We start from the raw sequence: 23514 nt of genomic DNA on the forward strand, positions 1-23514 counted from the left end.
GCTACCATAAAAAGAAGCATGAATTAAAATGCAAGCTAGTTGCTATTACTAACCACTATAGTAATTAAATTTTTATATTATCCTTATTAATCATTAATATATTTATAAAAGCAGCTTGGCCAGTTAAATTACAAATATACCTGATTTGCGAGCTAATTAGCAGTAAAATGCAATGATTATTCATCTAAGCATTCACTTTCTTTTGACATCCTTGTTAACCCTGGTATTGCTGTTATGCTTGTTTAGAAACCCACCCTACCGTTTTGTCCATTTGTTAGCATAACATTGTCATCTCATTATTTTTTAAGCACTGACATGACAGTATCACTTTTTATGTAATGCAATAGTGACTTCTGTAGAGAGCTCATTATTTTTGTAGGATACTCCTGCAAAAGTGATACTGTCTAATAGTTCTTAGCTGAAGCTAACCCCATCCAATGCCTGCCCCTTCCCCCATCCCACTCTTGCACTTTTTACTGTGGTGAAGTGTAACCAACGTCTTTAGAGCTGAGGTCTAACAGACTTCTGTGAAAACTTTCTGAAAACAAAACAAAACAAAACAAAAATAAACAAAAATGAAGGGCCAAGAATGCAAAAATTAAAACCTCCTTGATAAAGTTACTAATCACAACAGCATATTATTATAGGGCTAATTTTAAATAATGATGCAAATCCCAAACCTGATCTAGTAGAGAGAGAACTGTTTTTTACAGACCTTAAAAGAGCTGTCGTAGAACTCATTTCAGGTTTGTAATAGCCAATTAACATTTTAGTTTGTTGGACTGTTTCTAGTGACTCTCTGGCTTCTTATGTGGAAGCTCCAGTTGAATTTTACAGATTTCTGCTTTCGTGCCCCAAATGCTTTTTAAAAATATGATTTTCAAAGTTTATTGAATATCAATAAATTTTATTTCAGAGTTTATTTTGATTTGCTGTATTTCAGAGTATATTCCTAAAATGAGAAAACTTAGAACCATGTTCAATATGCTCATTTGGCCCTATACAATGATCTGAGGGCTTTTTTTTAAAAGTCCTAGGACAATGTAATTTACTACCAAGTTTTTGAAGTTGCTTTGAATGAGGCTTACCCTCATGTTAAAGCATTATTCAGATCTGGAATAGTCACATATTCACATACTGTATCTCCTCAACAAACACAGATTCTCCCAAGAGAAGGCACTTTTGTGTATATGACATGTCACATTGCCTTCATTGATTCCTTTTTTTAAGTGATTTTACTTTATTCTCTCACTTTCTTCTTCAGAACTACTCCATTTATTTAAATGGCCTCTTACTTTGCTCCCCGATACAAACTAGTAAGAATTAAAAATTAATTCATCCATATGGCTCAATTGTTAAAAAAAAAAGAAAGAAAGAAAGAAAGAAAAGAAAGATAAAAAATGTTACCATGTTGCTATAATGCCATGGATTTTCCTGAAGGATTTCTAGGTGTTTTGAGTGTTTCAAAAGTTTTAAATACAGACTCATGTTTGCTTTTGTTTTAAAGATAATCATTAGATTATTTTCATCTAGGTGTAAACTAATCTCTAAAGAAGGGCTCTGTGGATGGGACTCTTACCTGAAGTCTTTTTATGAGCACATTTTAGAAGAGTTTACTGAGTTTTCTTCCTTACCTTTAATGGGTATAAGCCCCCACAACCTAAGCCTCAAATATACCACCTTCAGCAGCTTATGCATGGACTCGTAGAGAAATAAGTACACTTTGCCACAGTAACATTTTACATATCTGTTCTAAATTCCTGCCATCCTCCTGCCCATGCGTTTCAGCAAGGCCGCCTCTCCCAGCAGTTTTACTACACCTTTGCTTTGCATGGAAATAACTTGGCTTACATAAACTGTGTGTGTGTCCTGTGTGACTGTCTCTGACTTGGGTTGCCATGCATCACATTTTAACTTTGGACTCACTTATAAGTTTAATCACAATTATTGTTTCTGTTGTTTTTCTTTCCTTTCCTTTATTTCCCTCCTTGGTCTTTCCATTCTGTGTCTAAACAAGGAGGTTGCTCCAAGGAAAGGACCATGCCTCTTAGCATCAGACTGTTTCATTGTTAGGTGTGAATTTCCCTTAGATGAAATGCCGGTTTGCAGCTGATTCAGATATATTTTATATAGTCTTTGTATATTGGTAGAACTAAACATACTGAATTTCAGATTTTTATATGATTAAAAATGTATATACATCATTAGATGTTTTTCTGAGCTTGCTACTACTGGCTTTCTCCTAGAGGAAATCAACTTTCTGCAATTTCTAATGCTTTTTTTCTCCATGGTTTTTTTTTTTTCAACATTGATCTGTAACGTCTGAACAATCTTGAGATACCTCTGTGTAATTTCACTGCGTTCTTTGTTTTGATATGTAGTTTTTTTGTGTGTGTGTATGTCTTGTTTTAGCTTTGTTGTATGTGTGGATGTGCTACAAGTGAGAAAAATTAAGCAAGTTATTTCCTGCTCATTTTTCCTTTTCAGTTGTTTTTTTTCCGTTATCCTTGCTTTGCTCTTGTACCCTGAGGTCTTGTGGATCTACCATTCCCAGCCCATTTTGTTGCCCCTCCCACCACCACCACAGGAAAAGACGCTGTGTCGTTTCAGTCCTGATTACATTTGCCAATATATTTTTTGATTTCCATTTTACTTTCAATGTTTTTCATTCACATCAAAGATGATGAGACAGAATCTACAGAAACATCTGTCCTGAAAAGTCACCTCGTTAATGAAGTTCCTGTCCTAGCAAGTCCGGACTTGCTCTCTGAAGTTTCTGAGATGAAACAAGATTTGATCAAAATGACCGCCATCTTGACCACAGATGTGTCTGATAAGGCAGGTTCTATTAAAGTGAAGGAGCTGGTGAAGGCTGCTGAGGAAGAGCCAGGAGAGCCTTTTGAAATCGTTGAAAGAGTTAAAGAGGACTTAGAGAAAGTGAATGAAATCCTGAGAAGTGGAACCTGCACAAGAGATGAAGGCAGTGTGCAGAGCTCTCGGTCTGAGAGAAGATTAGTGGAAGAAGAATGGGTTATTGTCAGTGATGAGGAAATAGAAGAGGCTAGGCAAAAAGCACCTTTAGAAATCACTGAATATCCATGTGTAGAAGTTAGAATAGATAAAGAGATAAAAGGAAAAGTAGAGAAAGACTCAGAGCAGCTACAGACAGTTCAAGATAAGGCAGGGAAGAAACGTGAGACTCTGGCTGTTGGCAAGAGCTCTGAAAAGGAAGGGAAAGACATACCCCCAGATGAGACACAGAGTACACAGAAACAGCAAAAACCAAGCTTGGGAATAAAGAAGCCAGTAAGAAGGAAATTAAAAGAAAAGCAGAAACAAAAAGAGGAAGGTTTACAAGCTAGTGCAGAGAAAGCTGAACTTAAAAATGGTAGTTCAGAAGAGTCATTAGATGAAGACCCAGGTTTAGCCCCTGAACCTCTTCCCACTGTCAAGGCCACATCTCCTTTGATAGAAGAAACTCCCATTGGTTCCATAAAGGACAAAGTAAAGGCCCTTCAGAAGCGAGTGGAAGATGAACAGAAAGGTCGAAGCAAGTTGCCCATCAGAGTCAAAGGCAAGGAGGACGTGCCAAAAAAGACCACTCACAGGACACATCCAGCTGCATCACCCTCTCTGAGGTCAGAGAGACATGCGCCAGGGTCTCCCTCCTCTAAAACAGAAAGACACTCTGCTCTTTCCTCTTCTGCCAAAACTGAAAGGCACCCTCCAGTATCACCATCAAGTAAAACTGAGAAACACTCACCTGTGTCACCCTCTGCAAAAACGGAAAGACATTCACCTATGTCATCTTCGAGTAAAACTGAGAAACACTCACCTGTGTCACCCTCGACAAAAACTGAAAGGCACTCCCCTGTGTCATCTACAAAAACAGAAAGACACCCACCCGTTTCACCTTCAGGCAAAACAGACAAACGTCCACCTGTATCGCCCTCCGGGAGAACAGAAAAACACCCGCCAGTATCGCCTGGAAGAACAGAAAAACGCTTGCCTGTTTCACCGTCCGGAAGAACGGACAAGCACCAACCTGTATCAACAGCTGGGAAAACCGAAAAGCACCTGCCTATGTCACCTTCTGGCAAAACAGAAAAGCAACCACCTGTATCCCCCACTTCAAAAACAGAGAGGATCGAAGAAACCATGTCTGTTCGGGAGCTGATGAAGGCTTTCCAGTCAGGTCAAGACCCTTCTAAACATAAAACCGGACTCTTTGAGCACAAATCAGCAAAACAAAAGCAGCCACAAGAGAAAGGTAAAGTTCGGATAGAAAAAGAAAAGGGGCCAATACTAACCCAGAGAGAAACTCAGAAAACAGAGAATCAGACAATCAAACGAGGCCAGAGACTCCCGGTAACGGGCACGACGGAATCCAAAAGAGGAGTTCGTGCTTCCTCTATAGGAGTTAAGAAAGAAGATACAGCTGGAGAAAAGGAGAAAATTCTGAGTCACAAAATACCTGAACCTGTTCAGTCAGCACCTGAAGGAGAAAGCCACAGAGAGAGCGAAGTCCCCAAAGAAAAGATGGCTGATGAGCAGGGAGACATGGATCTCCAGATCAGCCCAGATAGGAAAACCTCCACTGACTTCTCTGAGGTCATTAAGCAAGAGTTGGAAGACAATGACAAATACCAACAATTTCGCCTGAGTGAGGAGACAGAAAAGGCACAGCTTCATTTAGACCAAGTACTCACTAGTCCTTTCAACACGACATTTCCACTCGACTACATGAAAGAGGAGTTCCTTCCAGCTCTGTCTTTACAAAGCGGTGCTTTAGATGGCAGTTCTGAAAGCCTAAAGAATGAGGGGGTAGCCGGTTCTCCGTGCGGCAGTCTGATGGAGGGGACCCCTCAGATTAGTTCGGAAGAAAGCTATAAGCATGAGGGCCTAGCAGAGACCCCTGAGACAAGCCCAGAAAGCCTTTCTTTCTCACCAAAGAAAAGTGAGGAGCAAATTGGGGAAACAAAGGAAAGCACCAAGATGGAAACCACCACAGAAATTCATTCAGAAAAAGAGCATCCCACAACCAAAGACATTACTGGTGGCTCTGAAGAGCGAGGTGCCACAGTCACTGAGGGCTCGGAGACCTCTACTGAGGGTTTTCAGAAAGAGGCCACTCTAGGCTCTCCCAAAGACACAAGCACTAAAAGAAAAGATGATTGCACAGGCAGCTGTAGTGTAGCATTAGCTAAAGAGACACCCACAGGACTGACTGAGGAGGCAGCCTGTGATGAAGGTCAACCTACCTTTGGTAGTTCAGCCCACAAGATACAAGCTGATAGTGAGGCTCAGGAATCCACAGCCACCTCAGATGAGACAAAGGCCTCGCCGCTGCCTGAGGCTTCTGTAAAGACAGATACAGGAACTGAATCAAAGCCTCAGGGAGTCATTAGAAGTCCCCAAGGGTTAGAACTTGCACTCCCTAGCCGAGATAGCGAAGTCCTCAGTGCTGTGGCTGATGACTCATTAGCAGTGAGCCACAAAGACTCTCTGGAAGCCAGCCCTGTGCTAGAAGATAACTCTTCACACAAAACCCCTGATTCTCTGGAGCCAAGTCCTCTGAAAGAATCCCCTTGCCGTGACTCTCTGGAAAGCAGCCCTGTTGAACCAAAGATGAAGGCTGGAATTTTTCCAAGTCACTTTCCTCTTCCTGCAGCTGTTGCCAAAACAGAACTCTTGATGGAAGTAGCCTCTGTGCGGTCCCGGCTACTCCGAGACCCTGACGGCAGTGCTGAGGATGACAGTCTTGAGCAGACGTCGCTCATGGAGAGCTCAGGGAAGAGTCCCCTTTCTCCCGACACCCCCAGCTCCGAAGAAGTCAGCTATGAGGTTACACCCAAAACCTCAGATGTAAGTACACCAAAACCAGCTGTGATTCATGAATGTGCAGAGGAGGATGATTCAGAAAACGGGGAGAAAAAGAGGTTCACACCTGAAGAGGAGATGTTTAAAATGGTAACCAAAATCAAAATGTTCGATGAACTTGAACAAGAAGCAAAGCAGAAAAGGGACTACAAAAAAGAACCCAAACAAGAAGAATCCTCTTCGTCCTCTGACCCAGATGCAGACTGTTCAGTAGACGTGGATGAACCGAAATGTACAGGCAGTGGGGAGGATGAAAGTGGTGTCCCTGAGTTAGTAACTTCAGAGAGCAGGAAGGTGTCTTCCTCTTCAGAAAGTGAACCTGAGTTGACACAGCTAAAAAAAGGTGCTGACTCAGGCCTCTTACCAGAACCAGTGATTCGAGTGCAACCTCCTTCACCACTTCCATCAAGCATGGACTCCAATTCCAGTCCAGAAGAAGTACAATTCCAGCCTATCATTTCCAAACAATATACTTTCAAGATGAATGAAGAGATTCAGGAAGAACCAGGTAAATCAGAAGGAGAAAAAGATTCTGAATCCCATTTAGCTGAAGACAGTCACGCTGTTTCCACTGAAGCTGCAGATAATTCTTTTGATAAGCTAAACAGAGACACTGATCAGCCAGAAATCTGTGGTGGCCATGGATGTGAGGCCATGAGTCCTAGCAGCTCAGCTGCTCCTGTCTCTTCAGGTCTGCAGAGTCCAACTGATGATGATATTGATGAACAGCCAGTCATCTATAAAGAATCATTAGCTCTCCAAGGCAGTCATGAAAAAGACACAGAAGGAGAAGAGCTTGATGTTTCTAGAGCAGAATCTCCACGAGTAGATTGCCCCAGTGAAAGCTTTTCACCTTCGTCCTCTTTGCCTCATTGTTTGGTATCTGAAGGAAAAGAATTAGATGAAGACATATCCACCACATCTTCTATTCAAAAAACAGAAATCACAAAAACTGATGAAACATTTGAGAACTTACCAAAGGACTGCCCCACTCAAGACTCATCCATTACTACTCAAACAGATAGATTTTCCATGGATGTTCCTGTGTCTGACCTATCTGAGACGGATGAAATCTATGATCGCCAAATAACTAGCCCTTATGAAAATGTCCCTTCCCAATCTTTTTTCTCTAGTGAAGAAAGCAAAACCCAAACAGATGCAAATCACACCACAAGTTTTCACTCTTCTGAAGTGTATTCTGTTACCATCACATCCCCTGTTGAAGACGTTGTGGTGGAAAGCTCCTCTAGTGGAACTGTTTTAAGCAAAGAATCTAATTTTGAGGGCCAGGACATGAATGTGGAATCCCAACAAGAAAGTACCTTGTGGGAAATGCAATCAGACAATGCCTCTTCATCTTTCGAGCCTACTATGTCAGCTACAACAGCAGTTGTTGGTGAACAAATAAGCAAAGTCATCATCACAAAAACTGATGTGGATTCTGATTCTTGGAGTGAAATTCGGGAAGACGATGAAGCTTTTGAGGCTCGTGTGAAAGAGGAAGAACAAAAGATATTTGGTTTGATGGTAGACAGACAATCACAGGGTACCACCCCTGACACCACTCCTGCTAGGACCCCAACTGAAGAGGGGACCCCAACAAGTGAGCAAAACCCATTTCTGTTTCAGGAAGGAAAATTGTTTGAAATGACCCGAAGTGGTGCCATTGATATGACCAAAAGGTCCTATGCAGATGAAAGTTTTCACTTTTTCCAAATTGGTCAAGAATCCAGGGAAGAGACTCTCTCTGAAGATGTGAAAGAAGGGGCTACTGGGGCTGAGCCCCTACCGCTGGAGACATCAACTGAATCACTAGCACTTCCAGAATCAAAAGAAACAGTGGATGATGAGGCAGACTTACTTCCAGATGACCTGAGTGAGGAAGTAGAGGAAATACCTGCTTCGGATGCTCAACTTAACCCCCAAATGGGGATTTCAGCTTCCCCTGAAACACCAACAAAAGAGGCTGTTAGTGTAGGGACCAAGGACCTCCCCACCATGCAAACGGGTGATATGCCTCCTCTGTCTGGTGTAAAGCAGATATCCTGCCCTGACTCTTCTGAACCAGTTGCACAAGTCCAGTTAGATTTTTCCACAGTCACCAGGTCTGTTTATTCAGATAGGGGTGGTGATTCTCCCGATTCTTCCCCAGAAGAACAGAAATCAGTAATTGAAATTCCTACTGCACCCATGGAGAATGTGCCTTCTACTGAAAGCAAATCCAAAATTCCTGTAAGGACTATGCCCACTTCCACCCCAGCACCTCCATCTGCAGAGTATGAGAGTTCCCTTTCTGAAGATTTGCTATCCAGTGTAGATGAGGAAAATAAGGAGGATGAAGCAAAACCAAAGTCCAAACTCCCTGTCAAAGTACCCCTCCAAAGAGTTGAACAGCAACTCTCAGATCTAGACACCCCTGTCCAGGAGACAGTGGCTCCTCAGGGACAGGACATGACAAGCATCGCACCAGATAATAGAAGCAAATCTGAATCTGATGCTAGTTCTTTGGACTCAAAGACCAAATGCCCAGTAAAAACCAGAAGTTACACTGAGACAGAAACAGAGAGCAGAGAGAGGGCAGAGGAACTTGAGTTAGAATCAGAAGAAGGGGCCACAAGACCAAAGATACTTACATCTCGATTGCCAGTTAAGAGCAGAAGCACCACATCTTCCTGCAGGGGTGGCACGAGCCCCACAAAAGAAAGTAAAGAGCATTTCTTTGACCTTTACAGAAATTCCATAGAATTCTTTGAGGAGATTAGTGATGAGGCTTCCAAGTTAGTGGATAGGCTGACACAGTCAGAGAGGGAGCAGGAACTAGTTTCAGATGATGAAAGTAGTAGTGCCCTGGAAGTATCAGTAATTGAAAATCTGCCACCTGTTGAGACCGAGCACTCAGTTCCTGAGGACATCTTTGACACAAGGCCCATTTGGGATGAGTCTATTGAGACTCTGATTGAACGCATCCCTGATGAAAATGGCCATGACCATGCTGAAGGTATTTGCCAGCCACTGGGATTCCCTGTGCTACGCATGTCATAAAATTGATATAGTTTTTTTGTATGTTGTTTTATTTGATGATTTGTGTCTCATTTTCTTTAAGCTTTCTGTAGTGGCTAATGTGTTTGTGTAAGCCCTTTGTGTTTTGTGCTTTCTTTGTATACTCTTGTCTAAGAAAACAATCTCAAGATTGAGTAATGAGAATGCTTATGGAAAACATAAACATAATAACCAGGCAGCAGTGATCTTGCCTTTCTTTAGCCTCTGCACGTAATAAGGCCATGCGAGCTTTGAGTTTTGTTGTTCTGAAGTCCCGAGCTTAGACTCAAATTAAGCACTTTTGCACATGAATATATTGTATTTTGTTTCGTAGTATGAAGACTCATTGCTTTTCTTCTTACCTTTGCATACTTTAAAATAATTTGTACTTACAATTTTGTAATCATTAGGAAGCCATTTGCTTGAGAAGATTTCACATAACATGAAATTCTAATTGTTGTGGATCTGTTTTTGATTCAGAAAGGTTGGATTTCAGATACCATTGGTAAATACTTTAAGCAAACAAACCTAAGGTAAAAATATGCTTTTCATTTATGTGGTAGATGAATGGAGAATGTACTCTAATTAGATGCAGCAGACAACAAAAACTCAAACTTTGCACAGTTTAAGTTGACTGTGAGGGGATGATGGCTCTTTGACTTATGAAAAAGGAAACCATAGATGGCTTTGAAAAGTAGCCTGTGTTCTTCCAATATCTCTACAATGAAGACTGCCATTCTTAAATTGAGGTTATACAAAATTTCCTATACCATGGTCTAAAATGCTGCCCATCAATCAGTGGGAGTTAAACATGAATGGGAAAATTATAGTTTATAGGAGAGAGTAGTATATAAGCTTAATAGCAAGAAGGCAGAAACTTTGCCCCAAAGATGTATATGCATACAGATACAATATACACATATAAATGCATATGCTTTTATCCCTGTTTCTCCAAGGTCACCAGGACCAAACGCTATTTCTGGCCACACTAATCAGGATGGCCTAATCAACTCATGATCAACATCTCTTGTGAATCCCTGCTGTGTTTCCTTTCAGAAATGACCTGGAAATGATCTGTCCCTCCACAAGCAATAATAAGAGGTCCTAGCCAATTGATCCACTTCTGCATCCCATTTATGATTTCTCTGGTGTTTCGTGAACAAGTGGTGGTCTTCTTGGTGGGCAGTATTCTCTCCAATAATTTAAAAGAAAAGTCATAAGATTAGTAGAAATCAGCAACTTATATAATTATGTCTAGTAACTAGTCTTGATTAAAGAGATATGGAAGCAGATGGTTTTCATGATTCATATTAGATCTATTCCCCATTCCACCCCGGAAATCAGACATGCAATATGATCTGAAATGTAGTATCTAGTTTGTGCTTTCAAATATTTGGAGAAGTGACTTCCTTTCTTTGAATGAATCAGTACTGTGGTTCCTCTCCTGTCATAGACAACCTTTGGCCATTCTGTTTTTGACCTTCTCCAGATCCACAGGATGAGCAGGAACGGATCGAGGAAAGGCTGGCTTATATTGCTGATCACCTTGGCTTCAGCTGGACAGGTAAAAAGAATGAGACCCAGGTTTTCAACAAAATCTGACATAGATGCATCAGTCAAGTGTCATTCACAGCATAAAAGGTACCCCTCGCTTTCTTGAGAAAGAATATATGAAAAGAAGAATAAACTAAGTACCAGAAAACCTGGGCTCTGCATCAGCTATTGGTATATATAGCCCAGGGCAGGCCTTTTATCATTTCTGAGATTTAGAATAATATAACTTTCCATTAGAAGATTTAGAGAATATACCCACCTTCAGGAACCTCCTTTGGCAGTTGTGAATATCTAAATTTGGGGGAGATTATTATGTTTCAAAATAATTTTTAGATGTAATTTTTACCATATTTAATGTGAGATTTAACCAGGGCTCCTTCTTTTATATACCTTATGTCAAAAATCTTCATAGTAAATAGCACTAAAATTTGCTTTGAGTAAGTGTTAAAACACACATGAATGAGATATTTCACTAATATTTTTGAGAGATGAGAGTGTTTATTGTAGAATTTTTATGTTAATAATTTATTAAGGAAAAGTTAATTCTAAAATCAATATACTTTATTTACACATTATGATTTGTAGGTTTTAAAAACTATACACTTTCATCTACCTGTGACTTAACCTATTAAAACAAGATTGTCAGTGTGGCTTTTTTGTTTTAGTCTTTTTTTTTTTTAATATCACTTGTGACTACTTCAAAGAGACAAACATTGTAAAATAATATTCTTCTCCTTTACATTTCTTAGATTTGGTGACGAATAGGAGCCCATAATACTCATAAAGATAACTGATAATTTAGAGTACATGACTGAAAACAGAAGTGGCCACTTTCTCACTTTTAATAATCTTAAAGTAATTCTTACATACTGATCAGACTTAACTAATTTGGGGATTTAGGGGAGAAAATGATACCAAACTATCCCTGATTGACTTACTAGATAACATTCAGAATTATTTATTTTGCTCTTTAAATATCTTTGTATACATACCTACATAGTAAATGCAATATGTATATATTTGGTAAAAATTCACATCCTACCACTATATAGAATGACATAAAATGAAAAGTAAATATGACTCTCACACCTACGTCTGTCTTCTAGCCATGTGCCTCAGAAATAACTGCTAATACCTTCTCATGCTTTTAGAAAAAGTATACAGTGCTTATATTTATGCCTATTATTTAAAAGTAAGAAAAGTTTTACTGAATAATATTCCTCATAAATAGTGTTAACATATACATATGTATTTCATTCTTTTAAGTGGGTATTTAATTCCACTATATGGAGGTTCCATAATGTTATCAATGGCCTCTGTTGATGGGCTTTAGGTGGTTTCCTGGTGATGGCAGTAAATATTCTTGTGCTTTGGTATATTTTTGTGAGTATATCTATAGGGCATATTAGAAGTAGAATTGCTGGGAAAAAGATACATATATTTTTAATTTTGAAAGATATTGTCAAATTGCTTTCAAAAGAGGTCACCCCATTTACACACCCACACACACACACACACACCCCATAATGTATAAGCATCCATATGTAATGGTTTTTTTGTTTATTTTGTTTGTTTTGTTTTGTTTTATTTTATTGAGACAGGATCATGCTCTGTTGCCTAGGCCAGAGTGTAGTGGCACAATCATAGCTCACTGTAACCTCAAACTCGCAGGCTCAAGTGATCCTCCTGGCCCAGCCTCCTGAGTAGCTAGAACCTCAGGCAAACACTACCATACCCAGCTAATTTTTTAAAATTATTTTTTGTAGAAACGGGGTCTCACTGTATTGCCCAGGCTAGTCTTGAGCTTCTGGCCTCAAGCAATCCCTACCACCTCAGCCTCCTAAAGTTCTAGGATTACAGGCACGAGCTACTGGGCCTACCCAACCTATATGGAATGTTAATAGTAGAATTCAAAGGAAAACTTTGTGTCTTCTTCCCTGGATCAGTTAATGCTTCCTCGACCTCTTATTCACCTGACATGAAGTCAAAGACAGGCATTTATCCAACCACCATAATATAGCTACAGCTAGTATTTATCAAAGTATCCAGAAACAGGATTTATAATACTCAAAAACATCACTTATGTTAATTAAAGGGAGAAATGTTTTCTTTCTCTTTTTATCAGTCATTTATTTTCCATTATCTTGCTTAAAAGCATAAGCAAGTATTAATGATCTCGTTTGCATTTTGAAATCAAATGGGCCTGAATTATGCATATCTTATCATCACTGCCTCATACTTATTTTCACTATGCAGTGATCAATTCTATACCCAGTTTTAGGGAAAAAAATCCACAATTAGTACTAGAAGAACAAAGGCACATAAGAGTCACTTCTAATATGTAGAAATTAAAGAACCCAAATACTCACACCACAATATAAAGAACACATCATTTACAAAATCACAAAACAAGGTGTAGAGACTGAAACCTTGAAGTTACTGTGTTTACAAAGTAGTATTTTATCTTCTAGAATTAGCAAGAGAACTGGATTTCACTGAGGAGCAAATTCATCAAATTCGAATTGAAAATCCCAACTCTCTTCAAGACCAGAGTCATGCATTGTTGAAGTACTGGCTAGAGAGGGATGGGAAACACGCTACAGGTAAGTGGGGAACTATATGTGTATTGGGCTAAAGTTGGACATGTCTTGCTCAACAACCGCATCTTGCAAATTCAGTAAAACAGTAAAGAAGCAAATGCCATTAATCCACAGTACAGCAGGTCCTTGAGTAATATCATTTTGTTCAATGTCATCCCCTTATAACGTTGATGAGAAAAAAGAATTAATTCCCAGCAAGGCCACTGTCTGTGCATAGTTTATGTATCCTCCCCATGTCCATGTGGCTTTTTCCCCAGTACTCCAGTTTCCTCCCACATCTCAAAGATGTGTATATCAGTTTCACTGGTATTTCTACATTATCCCAGTCTGCGTGAGTGTGGGTGTGTGTGAGTGCCCCCTGCAATGGGATGGCATCATCTCCCAGGTTGATTCCCATGCAAAGTGCTCTGAGCTGCTGGGTTAAGTTCCAGCCACTTGAGACCCTGAACTGAATAAGGGGATTGGGAAAAGAATGAATGAATTAATACAAATTATTGTCAAATAAAAATGTGTACAGTGTATGATAATTATACAAGTGCATGAAATAAATGATACCTTAGGAAAGTACTCAGCAAGCCCACCATATTTGTTATTGTTTGTTTACGAACGGCATGGTGGGAGGAGGTGCTCCTTACAATTTTCACTTTGTGAAGATTTATTCCTTGATTGAACCCCACCACTACTATGACCGCCATCACTCACTTGTTCCTCAAAAATTGAATAATTATCTTATTTGTGTTTACTAGTCTTTCTTAAATGTATGTGTAACTCACTTTCACTTCAGTGTTTAATATTAGAAGTATTTGGGGTTTTATTTTGAAGTTTGGCCATGTTTTTGTGACCAGAACATTGTTTTCTAAGAATCTATCAATGATGTTGAGTGAGAACTTAGTGAACTACTGTAAGCAAATGAGAACAAGCTACTGTCACTTCTAAAGCATGCATGTTGCATAAAAACTCTTGCACAATATGTGTATGAACAGCATTAAATAACAGCCGTCACTTCTAACAGTAATGTTATTCAAACCGCAATGTTTTTAAAATGTTGATAAGTGGACACAATTGCTTTATTTAGCATTGTTTCACTGGTAGTGCATTACCTTCTGTTTCTGCTTCCTTTACTCATAAATAACATCCAGTCTATATTTATCATTCCTTTTCTTTACATTCTTCTAAGTAGGATTGTCAGATTTAGCAAATAAAAACAAGGACGCCCAGTTAAATTTAAGTTTCAAGTGGTCAGCAAATACATTTTTAGCATAAGCATGTCCCATGTGATATTTGGGGCCTATTTATACTAAAGAAGTATTTGTTTTTTATCTGAAATTCAGGTATGGCAGGTGTCCTGTATGTTATCTGACAATTCTACTTTTAGGACTTGTGCTCATGCTGTGCCACTTTTTTTAATATGCATATCTCTTTTGTCTGTTGGCTTATTTTTACAAAGACTTTTAATTAGGCTTTGATTGTTTTTTTCTGTACAGATATCAAAAATTGAGTGAGGCAGTTAAGTGAAAGAGATTTCTAAGAGTACCTCTCAGAAGTAATAAATGCTCTTTCTCTAATGTGTCAGATACGAACCTCATTGAATGTCTCACCAAGATCAACCGAATGGATATTGTTCATCTCATGGAGACCAACATAGAACCTCTCCAGGAGCGCATCAGTCATAGTTATGCAGAAATTGAACAGACCATTACACTGGATCATAGTGAAGGTCAAACTGTGTGTGTGTGTGTCTATGTGTGTGTGTGTGTATATGTTGTGTCTGTGTGTGGTTAATTGAGGCACTGGACCTACTGTCTTTTTTTGTTTGTTTGTTTTTCAGAAGGGAGACCGTGGCCTATGGTGATCATATGTTCTTTTCCTTGCTACCCTGAAGCTTTCCTCCCTGTTTTACACACCCTCCCACCTCCACTTCATGCTCATTCTTTGTTATTTCACAGATAACAAAATGATCCATTGAATTCCCTTTCCTCAGTTCCATGGTGGCACTTCTTACACTTGTATTTTTTTACGCTACCTTAGCCATGTATTTCTAGGCTCACAACTAGGACTATATCACTACCAGTGACTGTACATTTCCTCTTTTACTTCTGCACCGACCGTGCTTCAGACCCTTGGGGACCTCCAGCCATTGGCCCTACCACATTTTCAGTATTAAAGTTTCCCTAACCTGTTCTCATTCGTTTGTGGTCTCTAACACTGTTTTGTTTTGTTTTTTTTTTTCTCTCTCTTATCTCTATTTTACTTATTATCTTCTTCCTTCAAACCTCCAACACTGTCTCTTTTCTTTATTTATACCCAGCTGATGACCAGGCTTCCTATTTCTTAGAAAATATAGGAATAATCAGAAGCAAAGGTCTATATTTTTCCACCACAAATCTACCAACATGAGTGCATCTCAATGCATGTACTTACTCTACCTTCCATCCTATTAAAATGGATAAAATTTCCTCACTTTGCTAAAGCTATCATCTCTTGTTTTATACTAGATTTCATCTCCTTTTACGCAATCAGGGACTCCATTCCTGCAAGTATCCATTTTGGCTTCCTACCACTAGACCATACCCAACAGCATTAAACCATGCTTTAATAGATCCCATCTTTAAAAACAAAACAAAGCAAATAACTCCTTTTACCCTATATGTCCCCCCTGTTTTACTGCTGTTACTCCATCCATTTGATAGGAAACCTCTTAAAGGAATAGTCTGAATTTCTTGTCTCTGCTTCCTCTCTTCCCATTCCCTCTAAAACTCTCTGTAATTCACTCTAATCAATCTTATAAAATTCACCTATTGTTTCCTCATTGTCAAGCCTAGCAGGCAGTTCTCATTCTTCCACTTACTTTGCCACTGAGTAACATTTGGCATGAATAGTGAAGCCTTTCTTCTTAAAACATTTTCTTTACTTAAATTTCATGACATTCTTGCTTCTTCTTCTTCTTTTTTTTTTTTTCTACTTTACTGGCTGTTTCTCCTCACTCTTTTTTTCTGTGGCAGTTTACTTCTCATGGATATGAATGATGATGTATCTTAGTGTTGGGCAAGAGCCTCACAGCTTGTCCTCATCTCCCACCTCTCTCCTTATGGCACTGGTCCTGCACGCCTGGCCTCCTTGCCATTCCTCTGCTTTCTCCTGTTTCAGGGCCCTGGTATTTTCTGCTTCCTCCACCCTAGCATGTTCTTTCCTCAGATCAACATATACTTTTTTCTCACTTTATTTAGGTCACTGCTCAAATGTTACCTCCTAAGCAGAGCCTTTCCTGACAAGTCTATTTAAAATACTAGCCCCATTTATCCTCTACCTTTATCCTGGTTTGCTTTTCTCCCAATATTTATCATAAATATATATCTGCAGAAATGCAAGTTCAGTGAGGACAGAAGCTTTTTCTATCTTGTTCACTGCTATATATCCAGCATCTAAGGAGCACATACTACGTAGTTGATGCTCAATATATATCTGTTGAATAAGTGAGTCAATAGATGAATGCCAGTCACTCCTCTGCTAAACATCTTTCAATGACTCCTCATTTCCCTGGATATAATGAAATTCCTTAGCCTGTCATAAAAGACTCTACATAAAAAGAGTACTATCCTCATAGGCTAGAGTGAGGATTAATCAAGTTAATACTTGCAGCGCACTTGGAATGGTGCCTAACAGAATAAATTTTCAGTATATGTTAGCTATTATTTGTTATGATGATTATTAACTGTACTCTTCTTACTCTTCAGATTCTGTGCTTTGACTATCTCAGTCCATTCCCACTTACCATCAGGTCTCCTCGGCATGTAACACACTCTGCATTTTCTTTCCAAATTCTTACCCCATGTTAGGTGCTCCCACACTCATTGACTGGCACCTATGACCCAGTTGCTCTGCATTGGAATTAACTCTTACTTGCATGGACTCTTCTACATGATCAGTATCTTGAAGGTGGATGCAGTGTCTTCTTCGTCTTTGTAATCCATCAGCCCCATCTCAGGATGTAACACATAGTAGTTACTTAATAAATATCCATTCAATATAGGTAAGCTTCAACTAAATACTTAAATAATTCTCCCTTTAGGGTTCTCAGTACTTCAAGAGGAGTTATGCACTGCACAGCACAAGCAGAAAGAGGAACAAGCTGTTTCTAAAGAAAGCGAGACCTGCGATCACCCTCCTATCGTCTCAGAGGAAGACATTTCTGTTGGTTATTCCACTTTTCAGGATGGCATCCCCAAAACTGAAGGGGACAGCTCAGCAACAGCACTGTTTCCCCAAACTCACAAGGAGCAAGTTCAACAGGATTTCTCAGGGAAAATGCAAGACCTGCCTGAAGAGTCATCTCTGGAATATCGGCAGGAATATTTGTGAGTTTCCAAAGAAGGCCTGTCAAATGTAATACCAAAGAAACAGGCTAATGTGGATGCCAGGCATATATAAGCATAACTAGTTTTTAAATAATTTTAAAATGACCCTACCAATCACAAGTGCCAGAGCTAAAGGAAAAACAAAAGCATTAACATGTAAGAGACATAATTGTGACAGTGTTTGGGGCACAGACCTACAAGAACCAACTTCCAGAGCTGTGACTTTGAACAAGTCCTTAAGTGCTTTGAATCTCCATTTCCACATCTGTAAATTATAGTAATAATACACACTTGACTCATCTCACAGGGTCAAAAGTGTGTTTATGAATGCTTCATCTAAACTGTAAAATTCCCTGTAGATGACATGGCCATGACTTATAATATTGCTGCACCTCATTTGCTCTGTAACACTTCAAATATGGAGCTCATCATGCCATTGCTGGTTAGGAGTGTGATCAGTGATGATGTAGCTACCACAGCCAATGGTGCATTTCAACCAATGCACTGTGAGGTGCATATGAGGGGACTAGCCATAAAAATATAAATGCAATGCAAACTAGCCACATAGAATAAAAGACTATTAAAATGTGTTGGAATAGAGTTGGGGTGGGAATAAAGATAAGTCTTATGAAGAGCTTCTGGCTGAAGGAAGCTACAGAGCGTAATTCAGCTCAGAATTTAAATTCCAGCCTTTATGGAAGCCAAGGAAGAAAGAGTTGTGTAATTGACATTGATTGTCCAGAAAAAGAAAACAAATTGTGAGAAAGGCCAACATATCCCTAAACCTGAAGTCTGAGAATAGGGTGTCATGAGATTGTATCAAAGCATTTCACTTGTCATTTGGTGAGTTTTATGGTCACTGACATGAGAAGAGGATGAAATGGGTAATGAAATTACCTCTTCTTCTACTGAGCCACCCTTGCCCCATCAACCTGTAGGTTTTAAGGGTGAGCATAAAGAAAATATAAGTAAGAAGGAGAAGGACTAAGGAAAAGATGGGAAGAAGAGGAGAGGATAACAGAGACATTGTAGGCATTTAATATCTATGGAGTGATAGATTGCACTAAATACCAAAAGAAGGCACAGAAAAGGCAAATAATCTTACTTAGCAGGTGAGGTTATCAAAGTTATATTGGAGTAACTCCAGACTATCCATGAAAAAAGTTTCCATGTCAACAGATGCCTCTATTATTAAATGAAACAGTTTTTCAGAGGTATAATAAGAATTTCCTTGTATTTGTAGTTATGATAACTATATTAACATGGGGATTTATTTAATTCTGCCAAATTTTGATTCTTGCTTCAAAAGCCTTATTATCTACAAATACTTATGTAAAATTCATCGCATCCTCAATATCACCTTGAGTTATAAAAGAAAAGATGAAACTATAACTTACGTACATTGTAGAGGTTGGGTAACTGTAATACATTTTAGGATAATTTTCATCTTTAGAATAATACATCACTCTCTGCCAGTGCTAGATCTCAATGAGCTACAACTCTATATCTCGTCAGATTATTTTTCTTCAAATGCCTTTCTTGGCCAAATGTACAAAAACTATTTTGACACTCATAGACTATGGAAAAACCAGCTCCATCTTACCTTTCAATTTGCTTGCTTGAGCAGGAGGTAAAATGCAAATGTCCCTGAAGTCTCATTTGACTTTTTCATTCCAGTGTGACAACTCCAGGAACAGAAGCATCAGAGACTCAGAAGGCTACGACAGTACCTGGCTCTCCCAGCAAGACACCTGAGGAAGTTAGCACCCCTCCAGAGGAGGACAGGCTGTACCTCCAGACCCCAACATCCAGTGAACGGGGAGGCTCTCCCATCATACAAGAACCCGAAGAGCCCTCAGAGCACAGAGAGGAGAGCTCTCCGCGGAAAACCAGCCTCGTAATAGTGGAGTCTGCTGATAACCAGCCAGAGACCCATGAAAGACTCGATGAAGATGCAGCTTTTGAAAAGGTAAGACATTCCTCTCCACTTTCTCGCCCACCTGTAACAAAGCTACAAATCTTCCAGTTTCCATTTCTCTGATGGTTTGTTTTTTTCACTTCAAAACAAAAAAGTTAACCAAATTAATTAACCTGGCACATGGAAATCCTCAATCCCTTTTAAAATCTGAGAGTCGATTAATCTAGAAGAAATGGTGCACAGTTCCAGTGCTAGTGATTTGATCATAAGCCCTGATCTTATCACTGGAAAGTCTTTTGCTAAGAAAAAATGAACACGGTGGTGAAACAACATATCTGGGGGAGCTTTTCAAAATTAGTAAAGTTGGGCATGAAAGTTGGTGGCAGAGATTAACAGCAACAGGTAAGTCTGCCATGGGATGTGCTGGGACCAGCAGGCTTGTTAGATCTCTGGCCTGTCAGGTGATGAGCACGTAGACTGTGGATATTGGGTGGGGTTTAGCTGCCAAAATAAATTTTTCTCATTAGAAGCAAGATGATTTTCAAGTTAGATTTTTTTAATAAGATTTATTTTGGGAATGACTGAGAAAAAAAAACATTGTACCTAAACTTACAGCAGTTTCTAAATGTACAAATGCCTGACAGTGGCATATTTCATAGCACTTCCTTTGTCATTAAGTGAGTTTTAAAATTGTGAAAAGGGGTGGGGACCATGGTAAGAAAGTAATCAACCATTGGCCGGGCACGGTGGCTCATGCCTATAATCCCAGCACTTTGGGAGGCCGAGGCGGGTGGATCATGAGGTAAGGAGATTGAGACCATCCTGGGTAACATGGTGAAACCCCGTCTCTACTAAAAATACAAAAAAATTAGCCAGGTGTGGTGGCGGGCGCCTGTAGTCCCAGCTACTCTTGGAGGCTGAGGCAGGAGAATGGCGTGAACCTGGGAGGTGGAGCTTGCAGTGAGCTGAGATCCCGCCACTGTGCTCCAGTCTGGGTGACAGAGCAAGACTCCGTCTCAAAAAAGTAAATAAATAAATAAAATAAATTAAAAAATAAAAAAAAGAAATTAATCAACCATTTTTCTCAAAATATGGTCTATATAGTTCACATACCTCAGAATTGATTGGAGAGCTTGATCCCTTCTCAGAAATCCTGAATTAGAATGAATCCCAGGGTAGGGAGAGAGAACAAGAATTTGCCTTTTAAATAACTCCCCAGAGGATTCTCAGCCACAAAAAAAGTATGAGAATCTGTTTGAATTAAACTTAATTTAATATAAATTAAATTAGATATTGTTTTTTCTTTTAAAAAGTAATAGAATTCAAAAACACTTTATATTTCAAAGTGTTTTTCGAGCAGCTTAGCAGTAAAAGAAGAGTTAAGTGAAATAATTGAAACTTTGGGAAAAATAAAATGAAACAGCATATCTTTGGGTTGAAGACACACATGTGTTTTTGTTCACTGTAAGAATGAGATCTGCTGCTAGGAATTGTCTGAAATCATAACTAAAATTAGGAAAGATCCAGGCAGATGAGAACTGTGTCCTGATTTTTGGCAGTTTTCTTAAATAATAAATTCATGCCATGAATGAATTTTTATTCCAAGTTTGCTTTTGCATAGAATTATTCATCTCTCAAATTCTTGGCTTGAATGAGTACTACTAAAAATGTTTCATACATGTTATCTGGGCTAAAAGTTACCAAATTTAGCCTAAGAATCCATAGGCTTAGTGAAGTTAGACTTGAAACAATTATCTGGATAATACATATGTTTAATCTATACTAAAGGAATACATTTGTGTAAATCATTCTGAATTTCACATAATTTATACAGGCCTGTTCGACTTATTCTTGATGAGTATCAGGCATTTCTTGTAAGTTTCCCATGTGGACCCTTATTTCTCATAACCCTAACTTGGGCATCCAATTTTAATCACTTTTCTTGCCAACCATATTTCTAGGCAGTAGATTCCTGATTATATTTAAAACATAATTTGGTTTAGAATTTACATGTCTTCCTTTAGCAGAGAAAAATGTAAACATAAAACTTGAGTTTTACATTATGTTAAGTAGATCTACTTGAGCTTTGTCTTTTTTAAAAACAAAATTTCTTTAGGGAACAGTAATTCAATATATGACTCCTAAGGTAATATGTGCTAAGCTAAAATTATGTTTTTTGCTTTATCTCTGGCTTTTGGCCAGAGCCCTAAAATACTATTGATCACTTTATCTCAACTTCCCCGTAAAATTATTCTAATATTATTCAGAGTCTGCCTTTTTTGATGCCAGGGAGATGCACTATTGGTTAGATAATAGCTACAGGAAACTTTGATTCCTGCAAAAAGTTCTGCTAGAAACAGGGGATATTCCTATACCTTTGGGTGAATAATTCCAAGCCTAAGCACAAGCGTCAGTGGCTCATAAGTGTTTACTGAACTGCTTAGGGTCTATGTTTACAGTCAGGCTTTTTTTTTTAGGAGTTTAAGTAAAAGAAGTCACGTGAGTAAGCTGCTTATTATTTTGGAGAGATTTTCACAGATGGGTTCTCCAACAGCTCTCAGAATTCCAGAATTTTTTTTCATTCATTGAACAACAAAAAAACAAAAGAAACCAAAACAATCTATTTTTGTTGATGTCTGAGACCAGCACATACTTGTTTTCACCTCTACCAACTTGTCCACCGAAGATTCCGTGAATAAAAGTTTCACAATACAATGTAAGCTAAAGAAGAAACCAGTAGTGAAGTCATTCCTTAGCATGTTAAACAAAGCAATGCTTCCATGCTTCCACCAGGAGCTAACAGAGGAATTAGGGGAGCTGGAGGCCAGCTCAGATGAGGAGGCGATGGTAACTACCAGGGTTGTCCGCCGGCGAGTGATTATTCAGGTACCCGCTGTTAAATTACTGCACGTCAGGGACAGTCCTGTCCCCATACCCTTAGAGAGTGATCAGCCTGGATCAATGAAGGCTTGGCATGTTCCTTAGGTACTGCATGGCCATTCAAAAGCAGACTCCTTAATGCTCATAAGTTCTGTTTGCAAAGAAATGCAGTGGTTCCAGCTTTCCTCCAAGAGAGCCACCAAGCAAGAGCAAGACTTGGCTTCTTCACTTCCACCCGCCTCACCTCTCGCTTAACTATTTTTGTTGAAGTTTGATCTAACTTTGGTCAGATTCTCCTAAGCATGTTATTACCCACCTGCATTTTTCTTTTAAACAAACTAGTTGACAGGATTTTGTATCTCAGCAATGCTTCTCAACATCGCCTTTGGTTTTCTAACATTCCTCACATTAGAAGCACTTGGGAGTAGTTCCTCAGAATTGGTGCCAAACAGTGCAGTGACCCTTTTCTCTCAACTGTTTAGGGAGACGATATGCCTGAAATACCCCCAGAAACAGTCACAGAAGAAGAATACATTGATGAGCATGGACACACCGTGGTAAAGAAGGTATTGTCTGGTATATCCTAACAGGCTTGATTACAAACTTCTTGTTTAAAATGTATCAATTCCATGGTACTGTCACACAAAAATAAGATACACAAATGAAATACCTTTCAGGTTACTAGGAAAATCATTAGGCGGTACGTATCCTCTGAAGGCACAGAGAAAGAAGAGATTACGGTGCAGGGAATGCCACAGGAACCTGTCAACATCGAGGAAGGGGATGGCTATTCCAAAGTTATAAAGCGTGTTGTATTGAAGAGTGACACCGAGCAGTCAGAGGTGAGACAACTTGATTCTCTAAAACCCATTTTATGGAGAGGAACAAAATAGAACTCAAAAAAGATGAATGAGATGGTTTATTCACATTTTCCTCACATCTCCCTTTTATATGGCAGTTTGCTTTTAGTTGCACGTTCCGTTTTTGTTTTCGTGATTCTATGTGATTTTAAGACAGCCATCAGCGAGACTTCTAGGCATTATACTCATTGTTTTTGTTTGGTCTTTTTAAAAATATCGATTCTTTATTTAATTCATGGTTGACCACTGCAGAAATCCAAAAGTCAAATTTTGAAAGAATACAATGCTATTTGCTGGGCAAGCAGTACCCTGTGGAGAGACTGTGTAGAAATGCACTGTGGGGCTTGTGCCTGCTTGGCACACCAGCCTTCTGAAAGTCACTCTAGATAAATATTTGATGTTCAGATTTCTGCATTGCAGAGTTACTA

At 39.1% G+C, this 23514-nt stretch overlaps 1 protein-coding gene across 50 annotated transcripts in view; it reads left to right on the top strand.

Moving 5' to 3' along the window:
* Positions 1-23514, top strand: part of ANK2 (ankyrin 2) — a 686172-nt gene that overhangs the window by 652931 nt on the left and 9727 nt on the right. For 18 of the 50 annotated variants that reach the window (XM_073017561.1, XM_073017562.1, XM_073017565.1 and 15 more), the window contains 9 exons: positions 2681-8878; positions 10409-10483; positions 12945-13076; positions 14647-14790; positions 17143-17428; positions 19106-19397; positions 22140-22232; positions 22709-22792; positions 22904-23068. In XM_073017561.1, the coding sequence (XP_072873662.1) occupies positions 2681-8878; positions 10409-10483; positions 12945-13076; positions 14647-14790; positions 17143-17428; positions 19106-19397; positions 22140-22232; positions 22709-22792; positions 22904-23068 (7469 nt within the window). The remainder of the gene's footprint in view (positions 1-2680; positions 8879-10408; positions 10484-12944; positions 13077-14646; positions 14791-17142; positions 17429-19105; positions 19398-22139; positions 22233-22708; positions 22793-22903; positions 23069-23514) is intronic. The other 32 variants (XM_007999613.3, XM_073017590.1, XM_073017588.1 and 29 more) reach the window with 3 other exon arrangements.

The sequence above is a fragment of the Chlorocebus sabaeus genome, chromosome 7, assembly GCF_047675955.1.
Source record: "Chlorocebus sabaeus isolate Y175 chromosome 7, mChlSab1.0.hap1, whole genome shotgun sequence".
Taxonomy (NCBI): Eukaryota; Metazoa; Chordata; class Mammalia; order Primates; family Cercopithecidae; genus Chlorocebus; species Chlorocebus sabaeus.